This window comes from Xyrauchen texanus, chromosome 32, assembly GCF_025860055.1.
Source record: "Xyrauchen texanus isolate HMW12.3.18 chromosome 32, RBS_HiC_50CHRs, whole genome shotgun sequence".
Lineage (NCBI taxonomy): Eukaryota > Metazoa > Chordata > Actinopteri > Cypriniformes > Catostomidae > Xyrauchen > Xyrauchen texanus.
The window spans coordinates 12988348-13000980 of NC_068307.1; the positions used below are offsets into that span (position 1 = coordinate 12988348).

Consider the following 12633-nt stretch of genomic DNA (forward strand, 5'->3'; position numbering starts at 1 on the left):
ATACATGGGCATGTGGGGGGGGGGGGCTCTGTCGCACCCCTATTTTCATATAGTCACTAAACTTGGTAAATATTAAGTTCTCATCAAGCAAGACAACTTTTATAATTATAGTCATTTGCTCTGACCAACAGGAAATCGGCCATTTTGAATTTGATGAAAATCACAAGCTCTGAACTTTTAAATGTTCCTCCTAGGAGATTCATGTGACTGGCACCAAATTTGTGCAATGTCCTGCCAAGACATTGCAGATGCTAAATTGCAAACAGATTTTTTAGATTTTGAAAGGAGTCACCATGGCGAAACAAATTTATGGCTAAGAATGTGAAACAGGAAGTTTCTCATGTCTTCTGTGTGCATTGTATGATTTTGATGAACATTCTGCTGTATGTTTGGTAAGGGGGGCTGATCACTTTTATGAAGCTATTATAGGTCACGGTCATAGTACCACCAATTGGCAGCAGGAAGTGTGGCACTTTTAACAGACTTTGAAATAGTCCTCCGTTTACATGAATTGCTTCAAAATTCTTTAGAATATTGCCACCTTGCAATGTTTTCCGAAAGCAACCTGATAGAAATGGACCAGTTGTGCTTGGGCCTTTCATCATTGCTTGCAGCTATTTTTCATCTTGTTACTTAACTAGTGTTAATATTTGGGTTAACAGACATTTCAGATGAGCAGATTAGAAATTAAATGTTCAGAAAAAAGGGCAAGTCACCAAGAATAAACAAATGTGAAGAGGGGAGCAAGATTAGTTTATATGTTTGACCATAAATTATAGCATTCGCTGTCCTGGAATTTGCAGCAGCATCATCACCACAATGCACTGAAAGAGCCAGGTGTTTCAACTTGACCTCAGTAAGGCAGAGCCATGCTTTTAAAAGAACAAGTTTTTAGTTAAGAGTAGCTGTATACGTATAGGGCCAATTTTATCCAATAAATTAACTTACCTTCATCATTAGAAACATAGCAATCAGACATTTCTCCTGGTCTCAACTTAGATATCGCAGTATTATTAGACATTGTACCTTGAGCTCCATTGCCAATTATTTGTTTGCCAAATGAGACCCCCCCCCCCCAAGATAGGTCTATAAAGAATACCAATGTCTGAAGAATTTTCATGACCCAGCTTTAAAGAAGATGTCACCATCATCACAGCTCTTGTGAAGAGTAAAATTCCCTTTGCTCAAGGCATGTTGAAAATAGTTTACTCGTCAAGCAAACACCAAAATGCAATTAACAGTTTTCACCACAACCCTAAAGGCAGAGATTAACAAGCTCACCGAGACACACAGCTATTTGTACTCACTTTTGAATCGCTTGGTTGACCAATCAAATCTGCGCTCATCATTCAACTTGTTGTTTTCACCTGTGTCTTATTAAGTTGAGAGTTTGCACAATTGATGTGTAGAACATCTTGTGTATTCTTTATTAATCCACTTTTATGTTTTATAATTGTTACTTAGAGTTACAACAGTTTTGCTTCTCTATTATTTTCCATTTTGGAAAAATATGGTAGCTTCAAAATACATACCTTAAACAGATTTAAAGCTCTAAAAAAAATAAACTCTGTGCCACTAGTTCCACCAAACGGAATTACAAAAATAAACTTTGTTTTCAAAACAGCTTTCTAAATAAGCTGAGAGAGAATTGCTAATTACATAATTCTTTAATTACCTATCATTGTTTCAAACATGTACTGTTGGCTTGTCTTTCTTCCATAGAACATAAAAGGAGATGTTAAGGAAAGTATAGCCTTGTTCAACATTCATTTTTACTAAAATGGTGACTGAGGCTAACTTTATGCATAATGTCTCCTTTGTATTCCATGGAAGAAAGAGAGTCATAAATGTTTGGAATAACATGAAGGTGAGTAAATGATGACAACATTTTCAATGTGTGTACACTGTCTATTTAAGAGCACATGAATCTCATCTGCTATTCTGCAGATGGAAAGTGCTACAGTGCTACATTTTTCAAGAGTTCAAAAACTAGTGATGTCATCTTCGCTTGCAATACTGGCCCAATCATCATCATCACCAGTGACTTTTGGGATTTCTGAATCTCTCTCCCACACTTTTCTAATAGTCTCTGGAGTCAAGGAAGACAGGGGCTCAATCACTGAAACCTGAGTCTGTTGTACTGCAGTTCTAAAATGCTGGGTGGAGATGGGGCTTGAGCGAGCATCTAAAGCCCAGCTGTAGGCTTGGTTAGTTGAGGTGGAGGGTGATAAAATGTAACTCCCGAGTGGTGCTGTTGAGCTGTCATTTGTGGTCCAGGAGGGTGGTGAAGGGGTGAAAAGGGTACCTACCCCAAACAAGTGAGAATGATGGTGAGCACTGTCAATGCTGTGACCGATGTTGACAGGAGAGGGGGGATGAAGGTCAAACTCAATTAGTGAGAGAAAGTACTCTTGTTCTTGCCATTCTACACCACTAGTCCACGGAGAAGTGGCATGACGATCATAACTGCTGCTATAAAGGACACCTCCATCAATAACTTCAGTGTTGTTGTGTACAGTCATGACTGGTGTTGCTGGGTTTTGGATGATTGCATGGCTGGTATTTGCCCCAGACTGTTTGTGCCCTTCCCAATTATTTGGCAGCAGTTCAGCCCAATTTCTATCTGGACTCCTCCAAATCCCCATTGGAAACCTCTCCAACAGTCTTTTCCAGTGTGACATCAGTTTCCCTTGCCCTGCTCTCTTTGCTGTCCGCTTACTTTGCTCTGCTCTCCTGTTGCCACTATGTGGCCTCCAGAACGCCAGAGTTCCCAGCAGTAGAAGAGAAAAACTCCAAGCCAATTCCATCAGTCGTGCCCAGAGTTGTCCGAGCCACCAGCCCCACCCAAATCTGCGCCAGTCACCAAGTAACCCATACAGCCAGAGGAAGCCATAGATTTGTAATGCACAGGAGAGCACCCCCAGTACAGCACACAACAACAGCACACGCTTGACACTGTTTTCTAAGTGCTTAGGGGCACTCCACCTTGATACTGTGGTCCTATGGGAGAAGCAGAGTTGCTTTAGAGACTGGAAAAAGATTCCTAAACAAAGTGGTAAACCCCAGCATATAGTAAGCGTATGCAGCATTAAAGGCAATGCTGGCGACAAGGTTTTTGATAGAAGGTCAGCCATTAGGAGGGAAGTACAATGAAGTCCTGCCAGTCCCCCAGTCACTGAGAGCCATTGGGGAGGTGTGGGGAGAAGACTGAATCTTTCTTTCCTCAGAGCAAGCAGTGCCAAGATGACTTGGGCCCAAAGCATTAAGGGAACAGGTAAATTATACAATGCAGTGAGGGCAGGGCGAGTCAGAACATTTTTGGTACCGTACGGGTCAATTATTAACTGTACAAATCGAAGCAAACCTGCTAGCAGCATTAGAATATTAGCCAGAGTGAAAGCCTCGCAGAAGGGATGAAGCAAATAAGCCCCACCAAATACTCCAAAAGTTGCAGCTACCACTACCAGCAAGAAAAGTATTGCTGAGCCAAAGACATGGAGCTCCCATGCAAAGGTCAGAGTCCGTTTCAAGTCCGCCCACTGTAGTCGGGTGCCATTACCACTTGAGGAAACCACACATGGGCCCAGTATGCATGGATCAAAGGCACTTGACAGGTCACTTTCGGTTAATGGTCTAAACAAACCGCCAAACCATTTTGTTATTTCATCATCTATTTTTGAAATGGAGAAAATTTTTGTTAGAAATTCAACAAGTTGTCTACACTCAAATAAGGATATAGTTCTAATAAAATTCCATTATTTCATGATTACCTTTCTTTTTTGTTTTCTGATTTGTGGTTCTGTTTTCCTGCATAACAGATGGAGTTGTGGATGATGAATCCATGGGTATTTCAGCCTCTTCACTAATTCCCTTATCTGAAATTCAGAAATAAATAATGTGATAGTTAACCCCAAAATGAGAATTATCATTTATTCACCCTCATGCCATGTAAGACATGTATGACTTTCTTTCTTCTGCTGAAAACAAACAAAGATTGTTTCAAAAAGGAGATTAAGGAAGCATAAAAGTAATCCATAAAACTCCAGTGGTTTAATCAATGTCTTCTGAAGTGATCCAGTTGGTTTTTGGTGAGAACAGAACAAAATATAACTCCTATAAACAATCTATAACAATCATAATTTCAAGCTCGTAATCAAGCTTGAAATCACAGTTGTTAAGGAGACTGATGTCAAGATGTACAGTAAAAAAGGAATTATATTTTGGTCAGTTCTTACTCAAATATAACTTCAAAAGAAATTAATTAAACTACTAGAATCTGATGAATTATGTTTATGCTGACTTTATCTCCTTTTTGACCATTTACTTGCATTGTATGGGCCTACAAAGCTGAGATATTCTTCTAAAAATCTTTGTTTGTTTTCAGAAAAAGAAAGAAAGTCATACACATCTGGGATGGCATGAGGGTGTGTAAATGATGTGAGAATTTTCATTTTTGGGTGAACTAACCCATTAATCATGATTTCTTTCTTTATTGTATCACTTCTGTATAACAGTATACATTTCAAAGATGTTTGTACTAACCAATCTGTAAAAGGGGTGTGGTTGCAGGCGCATAGTTTCTGACATACTGCTCTTCTCCTACTCTGAGATTTTCAAAGGATTCTTGCATAAAGTCGGACTGCGTCACAAAGGTGCCATTGTGTCCCAACATTTCAGCCTTTGTGATGGAGCTTAAGTTCTGTGTGGATGAGACATACTTTGAATCTTGAAATGTCTTCACATCTTCATTGTTGTTCACCTCTACATTATTTAGTGATGTGCTATGATTGAATTTGTCACTGGAAGTAAATGTCTCTGAAAACATATTGTCTGTAGTAGAATTTATTGTAGTGTTCTTCTGTATGATTGGTTTTGTGGTCATCAACAAAGGTTGGTCTTTGTTCATTCTCTCATTGTTATTTATCAAAGCAGTGGTGTGTGTGTTTCTAGTCAACTGAACAGGCATTATGGATGTGGTTTGTAAAAGGGCACTGTTATTGTTTGCTAAAATGATATCTTTCTCTTCATCATCATCATCATCATCATCATCATTTACAATATCCTGTGTTAGCCTTTGTGGCCAAAGGGGTAAAAGCAAGTCTTTGGACAACCCACTGTCAACTCCTTCCTCAATCCAGCTTGCATGATGAGACAAAGGAAGATTTTGTTGTAAATCATTATTTGTCTTGGCGCTCAGGCTGTTTTTGTTTGAGAGTTGTGTTGAGTTGGAGCCAAGTGCAGTGGCAGGTTGCTGGAGAAGACGCAATCCTAAAATTAGAGTGATTAGCCAAGCCATTGTGTTCTGTTGTTTTCCCAAGGCTGTCAGGCAAAAGGGGTGCCAGGATCTGACCAGTGACAGAACAAGATATAAATGGATTAATGAGACTATAAGGATGCCACACCTTTCAAAGTGTTCCCAATCAAAACCAGTATATATTTATGGGATATACTGTACATATGGAATATGAAGGCAAATATAATCCAGAAACTAGAGTAACTGGAATCATAATTAGCACTATCACCCTTTTTATTTCTCCTTACAGTTGTTGCAGTTAGTGCACTATGAGTCAATTAAGAAATATTTTAAGATTTAAAATTAAATTTACATAAAACATTTGCAAAAACACTTTTTTTGTACCAATCTTGAGCGAACAGAATGTGAAATTCTAAGAAGTTCTAAGAAGCGATGAAGTAATGATCTATAAATGTTGAAATAGATTGAATAGATTTAGATGTGCAAGCAAGCTTTTAATTATTAGTTGATGTTCTGCTTGACATGCTATGTTAAAGAGTTATTTCTTAAATTTAAGACAGGACATGAATAGAAAGTAAACAGGCAGCAACATACAAAACTGAAATATCGACAGAGCTGTTGGCTTACAGGGACCCAGGTTTAAATCCCATAATAATAATAATTATTATTATAATAATTAGAATAATAACAAAACTGAAATATTTAAAGTCATATATATATATATATATATATATGTATATATATATTTTGAAACACTTGACTGAATATATACACAAACACACACACACACACACACACACACACACACGCACAGTACTTTATATGTTATGTATGCCTTGTCAACTCACAGCCTACTGTGGGTGAACAACCTAGTTTGTACAGCACTATAAAGGTTTCTTAGAATTTAATCCCCAACAGAAATAATAAAAGAAAACTCCTTACATGCAAAATTCTCATTGTTGAGCACTCACCTGAAGTTTGTCAGCAGTAAACTGAATTTTGCAGCTCTTTAGAGTGTTTTTCAGATGTGATTCTGTTGTCTAGTTTATCACTGGTGTCTTTGTAATCATTGAATGCTGTCTTCTTAAAACTACTGCATATACTGCATGATGCCAGTCCAGCCCGTCTGACGTTGCACAGTAATCTTTTTGCCATCTGGTTGATATCCTGCTGAACTTCTGACTCTAAGCAGAGTCCTTATCCCCAATCCAAATAAAACAGGTTAATAAGCCCCATGAGATGTACAACTTTAGTTTAAAATGAAATATTTTAAATTAGAGTAAATAAAATTTTATTTGAAGGCTTCAGCAAATCCAGCATTTTTCCTTCTCCATTTTTCTACATCTGTTTCTTGCTGGTATCACGTGTTTAAGTAATCTCTTAAATATAAAGGATTTCAGTAAGACCATTAGCATTGCACTGTACCAATCTGTTCATAACATGACAAAGCATGCTGATGACTAATTTAACAAAGAACATATATATATATATATATATATATATATATATATATATATATATATATATACTGTATATAAACCAATCAGCCACAACATTAAAACCACTTGCCTAATATTGTGTAGGTCCCTTGTGCCGCCAAAAACAGTGCACTGCATTCTGAGATGCTATTCTTCTCACCACTGTTGAACAGAGTGATTATCTGAGTTACCGTAGACTTTCTCAGTTCGTTCTAGTCTGGCCATTCTCTGTTGACCTCTTTCATCAACAAGGCATTTCTATTCACAGAACTGCTGCTCACAGGATGTTTTTTGTTTTTGGCACTATTTGGAGTAAATTCTAGATACTGTTGTGTGTGAAAATCCCAGGAGATCAGCAGTTACAGAAATACTCAAACAACACATCTTTGTGGTGAGAAGAATAGGATCTCAGAATGATATTCTGAGATGCTGGTTGGTGCTGCTTTGGCAGCACCAGGGGGACCTACACAATATTTTCAAGGTGGATTTAATGTTGTGGCTGATCAGTGTATATATATATATATGTATATATATATATATATATATATATATATATATATATATACACTCACCTAAAGGATTATTATAATAATAATAACTTTATTCTTATATAAGCCTTTAAAGCAGCTTCTCAAGCGCTTTACATAATAAAACAAGCAAAACAAAAATACATCACAGAAAGAAAAAAAAAAAAAAAAAAAACAAGATAAAATACAATAAAATAAAAGTCAAATAAAAGCTAGCCTAAAAAATGCATTTTCAATAAAGATTTGAAATAACTTAAAGACTGTGCATCTCTAATATTTGAAGGGAGTGCATTCCAAAGTCTAGGAGCATAGGATGAGAAAGCCCTATCCCCTACAGTACGCAACCGAGTCTGTGGGACTGCCAATAGACCAGCTTGTGAAGAGCGTAAATGACGCTTGGGTGTGTATAAAGTTAAAAGCGCAGACAAATACTGCGGTGCCAGACCATGCAGTGCCTTATATGTGAGCATAAGTATTTTAAAATCGACTCGAACTTGACCGGGAGCCAGTGCAAAGACTTTAAAATAGGTGTAATATGCTCATTTCTTCTGATTCCAGTCAAGATCCTAGCAGCAGAATTTTGAACACATTGTAATTTGTTCAGTGTGGTTTTGGAACTCCAGCAAGAAGTGCATTGCAATAGTCAATGCGAGAAAAAACTAAAGTATTGATAAGCCTTTCAGTCACAGAGAGGGATAACATAGAGCTGAAGTCTGGCAATATTTCTGAGATGAAAATAAGAGTTCTTAACAATGTACAGCACATGAGAGTCGAAGGACAGACTAGAATCAAATATAACTCCCAAGTTTTTTAACTTAGTCTGTGCCTCCAAGTCAGTCCCATCTATGTTCAGAATTAGTGAACCAGCCTTACGAAGCTGATGAGGAGTGCCAATAAGCAAGAACTCAGTCTTATCATTATTTAGACACAAAAAATTTTGAGACATCCATGTTTTTATCTCAGAAATACAGTGTGTTAAAAAAGAACATCCAGATTTTGACCAGGCTTAGAGTGAATATAAATCTGAGTGTCATCTGCATAACAGTGATAATTAAGTCCAAGTGATCTTAGTAGCAGTCCGAGTGGAAAGATGTAAATGCTAAAAAGTAAGGGACCAAGAATTGAACCTTGGGGAACACCCATGACGGACAGAACCAATCTCAGACCGAAAACCATTCATACAAACAAACTGTTTACGATGCGAGAGATAAGATCTAAACCAGGTTAATACAGTCTCAGAAACACCAAAGACATTTTCCAGACGGTTTAGTAGAAGATTGTGATTAACAGTATCAAAAGCGGCACTAAGATCGAGAAGGATAAGAATGGAAAGAGAACCAGAATCTGAGGCTATTAACAGGTCATTGGTGACCTTAACCAAGGCTGTCTCAGTACTATGAAATTTTCGAAAACCAGACTGAAGGGGCTCAAAAAGATTATTTACTGAGAGATGACTATGTAGCTGCAAAGCCACAACACGTTCCAAAATTTTTGCCAGAAAAGGAAGATTTGATATAGGGCTGATAGTTATTTATGTTATCCAACTCTGCATCACGCTTCTTGAACAGGCGTTACAGCAGCAGTTTTCAATGCTGCAGGGACAACACCAGAACACAAAGATTCATTGACAATGCCAAGAACAACTGGACACAATGAATCAAAACAGGATTTAAACAGGCTTGTAGGGAGGGATCAAGTATGCAATTGGTAACTTTCATACCTGTTACCACCCTAGTAAGCAGCTCAGAGTCAACTTCAGAAAAGATAGTAAAGGATGTGCCAAAGAAAGAAGGCAAGCGTAGTATAGAAGAGGAAACCGGTATAGCATGAATCATTTTGTAAACATTTTCAATTTTAGAGCTAAAAAAATTGAGAAAATCATTACACACCTGATTTGAAACAGGCAGAGAGATGCCAACATTGGCTGTAAGAAGCCTATTTATAGTATGAAATAGATGTCTTGGATTACTTAGATTATCATCAATTATCTGGGAAAAATAAACAGACCTAGCAGACTCAATTTCAGATCTATATTCCGCCAAGTGATCTTTCCAAGCCTGGTAAAATACATTCAGGCCCGAAGTTACGCCACTTACGCTCCATTTTACGGCAAGCTTTTTTCTTAAAGCGCAGGTCATCATTATACCATGGGGCATAACGAGAAAAAGAGACTCTGCGTGACCTCAAGGGAGCAAAAGAATCAAAATTAGAGGCAAGCACAGCATTCAAATGTAAAATCTTATCTTCCAGATGAGATGACTGTGGACCACTAAGACAGGAAACAACAGAGTCTGCAAAATCTGACCGGATTAATTGATTTCCATTTACTGAAAATGAACAGAATGTGAAGAAGACGTAGAAGGAAAAGGCAGTTCCATATTAAAAAGATTGCCAGATGATCAGAAAGACCAATATCAACTGTGCACTGATGTGATATAATTGCTTGGTTTGCAATCACAAGGTCTAATGTATGACCTTTGTTATGTGTAGGACCACTGATAAACTGTTTAAGATTAAAACAGTCTAATAGAAATAGGAAGTCTTTTGCCATCGCACAGTCATTTTCATCAATGTATATGTTGAAATCCCCTAGAATGAGGATTCTCTCAAATTTGTAACACAACATTGACAACAAGTCAGCAAAGTCAGTCATAAAAGCTTCATTTGCCTTTGGTGGTCGATAGACAGTAGCGATGGTAATTGCCTTTGGAGCAGAAATATTTAAAACAAGGCATTCAAAAGATGAGAACTGTGGTACACTCACGGCGCTGATGTTAGATTGCAGATTATGAACCACAATAATTCCACCACCTCGACCAGTAGATCGCGGTAAATCAAACAGTCCATACCCCTCAGGAGTGATCTGGTTGAAGAGGAGACCGTCATTTTGTTTATGCCATGTTTCAGTTAAAAACAATAGGTCCAGTTTTCGCTCTGCGATAATGTCTGATAAAAGCAGTGCTTTATTGTTTACTGAGCGTGCATTAAACAACCCAACATTCACGGGGCTTTGGTACATCACAGAGTGCAACTCCGACCGAACAAACGAGGATAGATTACTCAGGACTGCACCAGTACGAGACACGCTTTTAGCATGACGCCAACACATTGGCACGCAGATGTTGCTAAAAGGAAAGAGGTCATATCTACGGCCAAAACTCCGATGAATGTACCGTCTTCGTCTCAGCAGACCGGCGTTTCGACAGAGTGCATAAACATCTTTTTGTAAGTAGTAGTTTTGTTTTAAGTTCAGCAACTGGTGTGCAGTGTACCTTAAAGCCATGCTTCTTGGATCCAGGATCGCAACAGTCTCAAGGCAGCGAAAGTTCAAAGTAAGGCCACAGGGTAAACTCCTCGGATAGGGATCCAGGGTCCTCCAGAAAACGCAGGCAGATATAAACAATAATCCAGCAAATGTAAAATAGTCCCGCGACATAGCAACAAGTTGAGAACTAAAAATAGCAGGTAGAAAAACCGCATCAACATAAAAACAAACAATAGTGAAACAGTTTAGGAGCGGCAGCCAAAACGCGCCAGCGTTCCCTTCAGTGTGACTTATCACAATGTGGATAAGTTAGGAACACCTGTTCAATTTCTCATTAATGCAATTATCTAATCAACCAATCACATGGCAGTTGCTTCAATGCATTTAGGGGTGTGGTCCTGGTCAAGACAATCTCCTGAACTCCAAACTGAATGTCAGAATGGGAAAGAAAGGTGATTTAAGCAATTTTGAGCGTGGCATGGTTGTTGGTGCCAGACGGGCCGGTCTGAGTATTTCACAATCTGCTCAGTTACTGGGATTTTCATGCACAACCATTTCTAGGGTTTACAAAGAATGGTGTGAAAAGGGTAAAACATCCAGTATGCGGCAGTCCTGTGGGTGAAAATGCCTTGTTGATGAAAGAGATCAGAGGAGAATGGGCCGACTGATTCAAGCTGATAGAAGAGCAACTTTGCCTGAAATAACCACTCGTTACAACCGAGGTATGCAGCAAAGCATTTGTGAAGCCACAACACGCACAACCTTGAGGCGGATGGGCTACAACAGCAGAAGACCCCACCGGGTACCACTCATCTCCACTACAAATAGGAAAAAGAGGCTACAATTTGCAAGAGCTCACCAAAATTGGACAGTTGAAGACTGGAAAAATGTTGCCTGGTCTGATGAGTCTCGATTTCTGTTGAGACATTCAGATGGTAGAGTCAGAATTTGGCGTAAACAGAATGAGAACATGGAGCCATCATGCCTTGTTACCACTGTGCAGGCTGGTGGTGGTGGTGTAATGGTGTGGTGGATGTTTTCTTGGCACACTTTAGGCCCCTTAGTGCCAATTGGGCATCGTTTAAATGCCACGGCCTACCTGAGCATTGTTTCTGACCATGTCCATCACTTTATGGCCACCATGTACCCATCCTCTGATGGCTACTTCCAGCAGGATAATGCACCATGTCACAAAGCTCGAATCATTTCAAATTGGTTTCTTGAACATGACAATGAGTTCACTGTACTAAAATGGCCCCCACAGTCACCAGATCTCAACCCAATAGAGCATCTTTGGGATGTGGTGGAACAGGAGCTTCGTGCCCTGGATGTGCATCCCACAAATCTCCATCAACTGCAAGATGCTATCCTATCAACATGGGCCAACATTTCTAAAGAATGCTTTCAGCACCTTGTTGAATCAATGCCACGTAGAATTAAGGCAGTTCTGAAGGCGAAAGGGGGTCAAACACAGTATTAGTATGGTGTTCCTAATAATCCTTTAGGTGAGTGTATATATATATATATACACTGATCAGTAAATGTATAATATCTGTATATAATACTGTATATAGTGATACTGCATATAGAAATATAATTTACTTAAGTGCTTAAACTTTAGATTCTATTCAATAATACTGTCTTTTACATATCACGCTTGCTCCACTGTTTAATATGTGGCCTACTTGTATAATAATAAGTCCTACAGGTAAATTACTTTTTAGATACATAAATCGCCTTTCAGTGGACTCAAGAACGCGCATGCGCATTAGCTGGAAAAGCCTGAAAAATCTTTTTTTTTTTTTTTTTTGCGTAATCTGAGCTAAAGAAGCAGATTTTATTGTTGTCAGATTTATATGCTGATTTGAAATATATTCTTTGATTGTAAGCTTGACCAACCATTGTAGAGATTTTCATCTTTTCCCATTCAAGCTGATAGGAGCTTTAATGCCACTTGTATCCACAGAAAATTGCTGCCTGGGAATGTTCCAGGGATGGTTGCTGAGTGGATGGACTTGCTTGCTTAAACGTCTTGTGAACATACCTATGTTTGTGATTAACTGTTTAACAGTGGCTTGCTTTGCCAGTTCAACCTTGGCTTAGAAGTAG

General features: G+C 38.6%; 1 protein-coding gene across 1 annotated transcript; it reads right to left on the minus strand.

Annotated features, from left to right (window-relative positions):
- Positions 1–1413: 1413 nt before the first annotated feature.
- LOC127625655 (uncharacterized) lies at positions 1414–6352 on the minus strand. Its single transcript, XM_052100964.1, has 4 exons — positions 6226–6352; positions 4543–5345; positions 3771–3875; positions 1414–3670 (listed from the first exon to the last, which is right to left on the minus strand). The coding sequence occupies exons 2-4, from the start codon at positions 5294–5296 to the stop codon at positions 1983–1985; spliced, it is 2547 nt and encodes an 848-aa protein (XP_051956924.1). The 5' UTR covers positions 5297–5345; positions 6226–6352; the 3' UTR covers positions 1414–1982.
- Positions 6353–12633: the final 6281 nt, after the last annotated feature.

What these genes read in the sequence shown, in the direction of transcription:
- LOC127625655 (XM_052100964.1), bottom strand. Translation starts at nt 5,296, where the DNA reads ATGGCTTGGCTAATCACTCTAATTTTAGGATTGCGTCTTCTCCAGCAA. An exon ending in CACACCCCTTTTACAGATTG is followed by an intron (nt 3,876 to 4,542) that starts GTTAGTACAAAC and finishes TCTGAATTTCAG; the next exon opens with ATAAGGGAATTAGTGAAGAG. An exon ending in TCAGAAAACAAAAAAGAAAG is followed by an intron (nt 3,671 to 3,770) that starts GTAATCATGAAA and finishes TTTCAAAAATAG; the next exon opens with ATGATGAAATAACAAAATGG.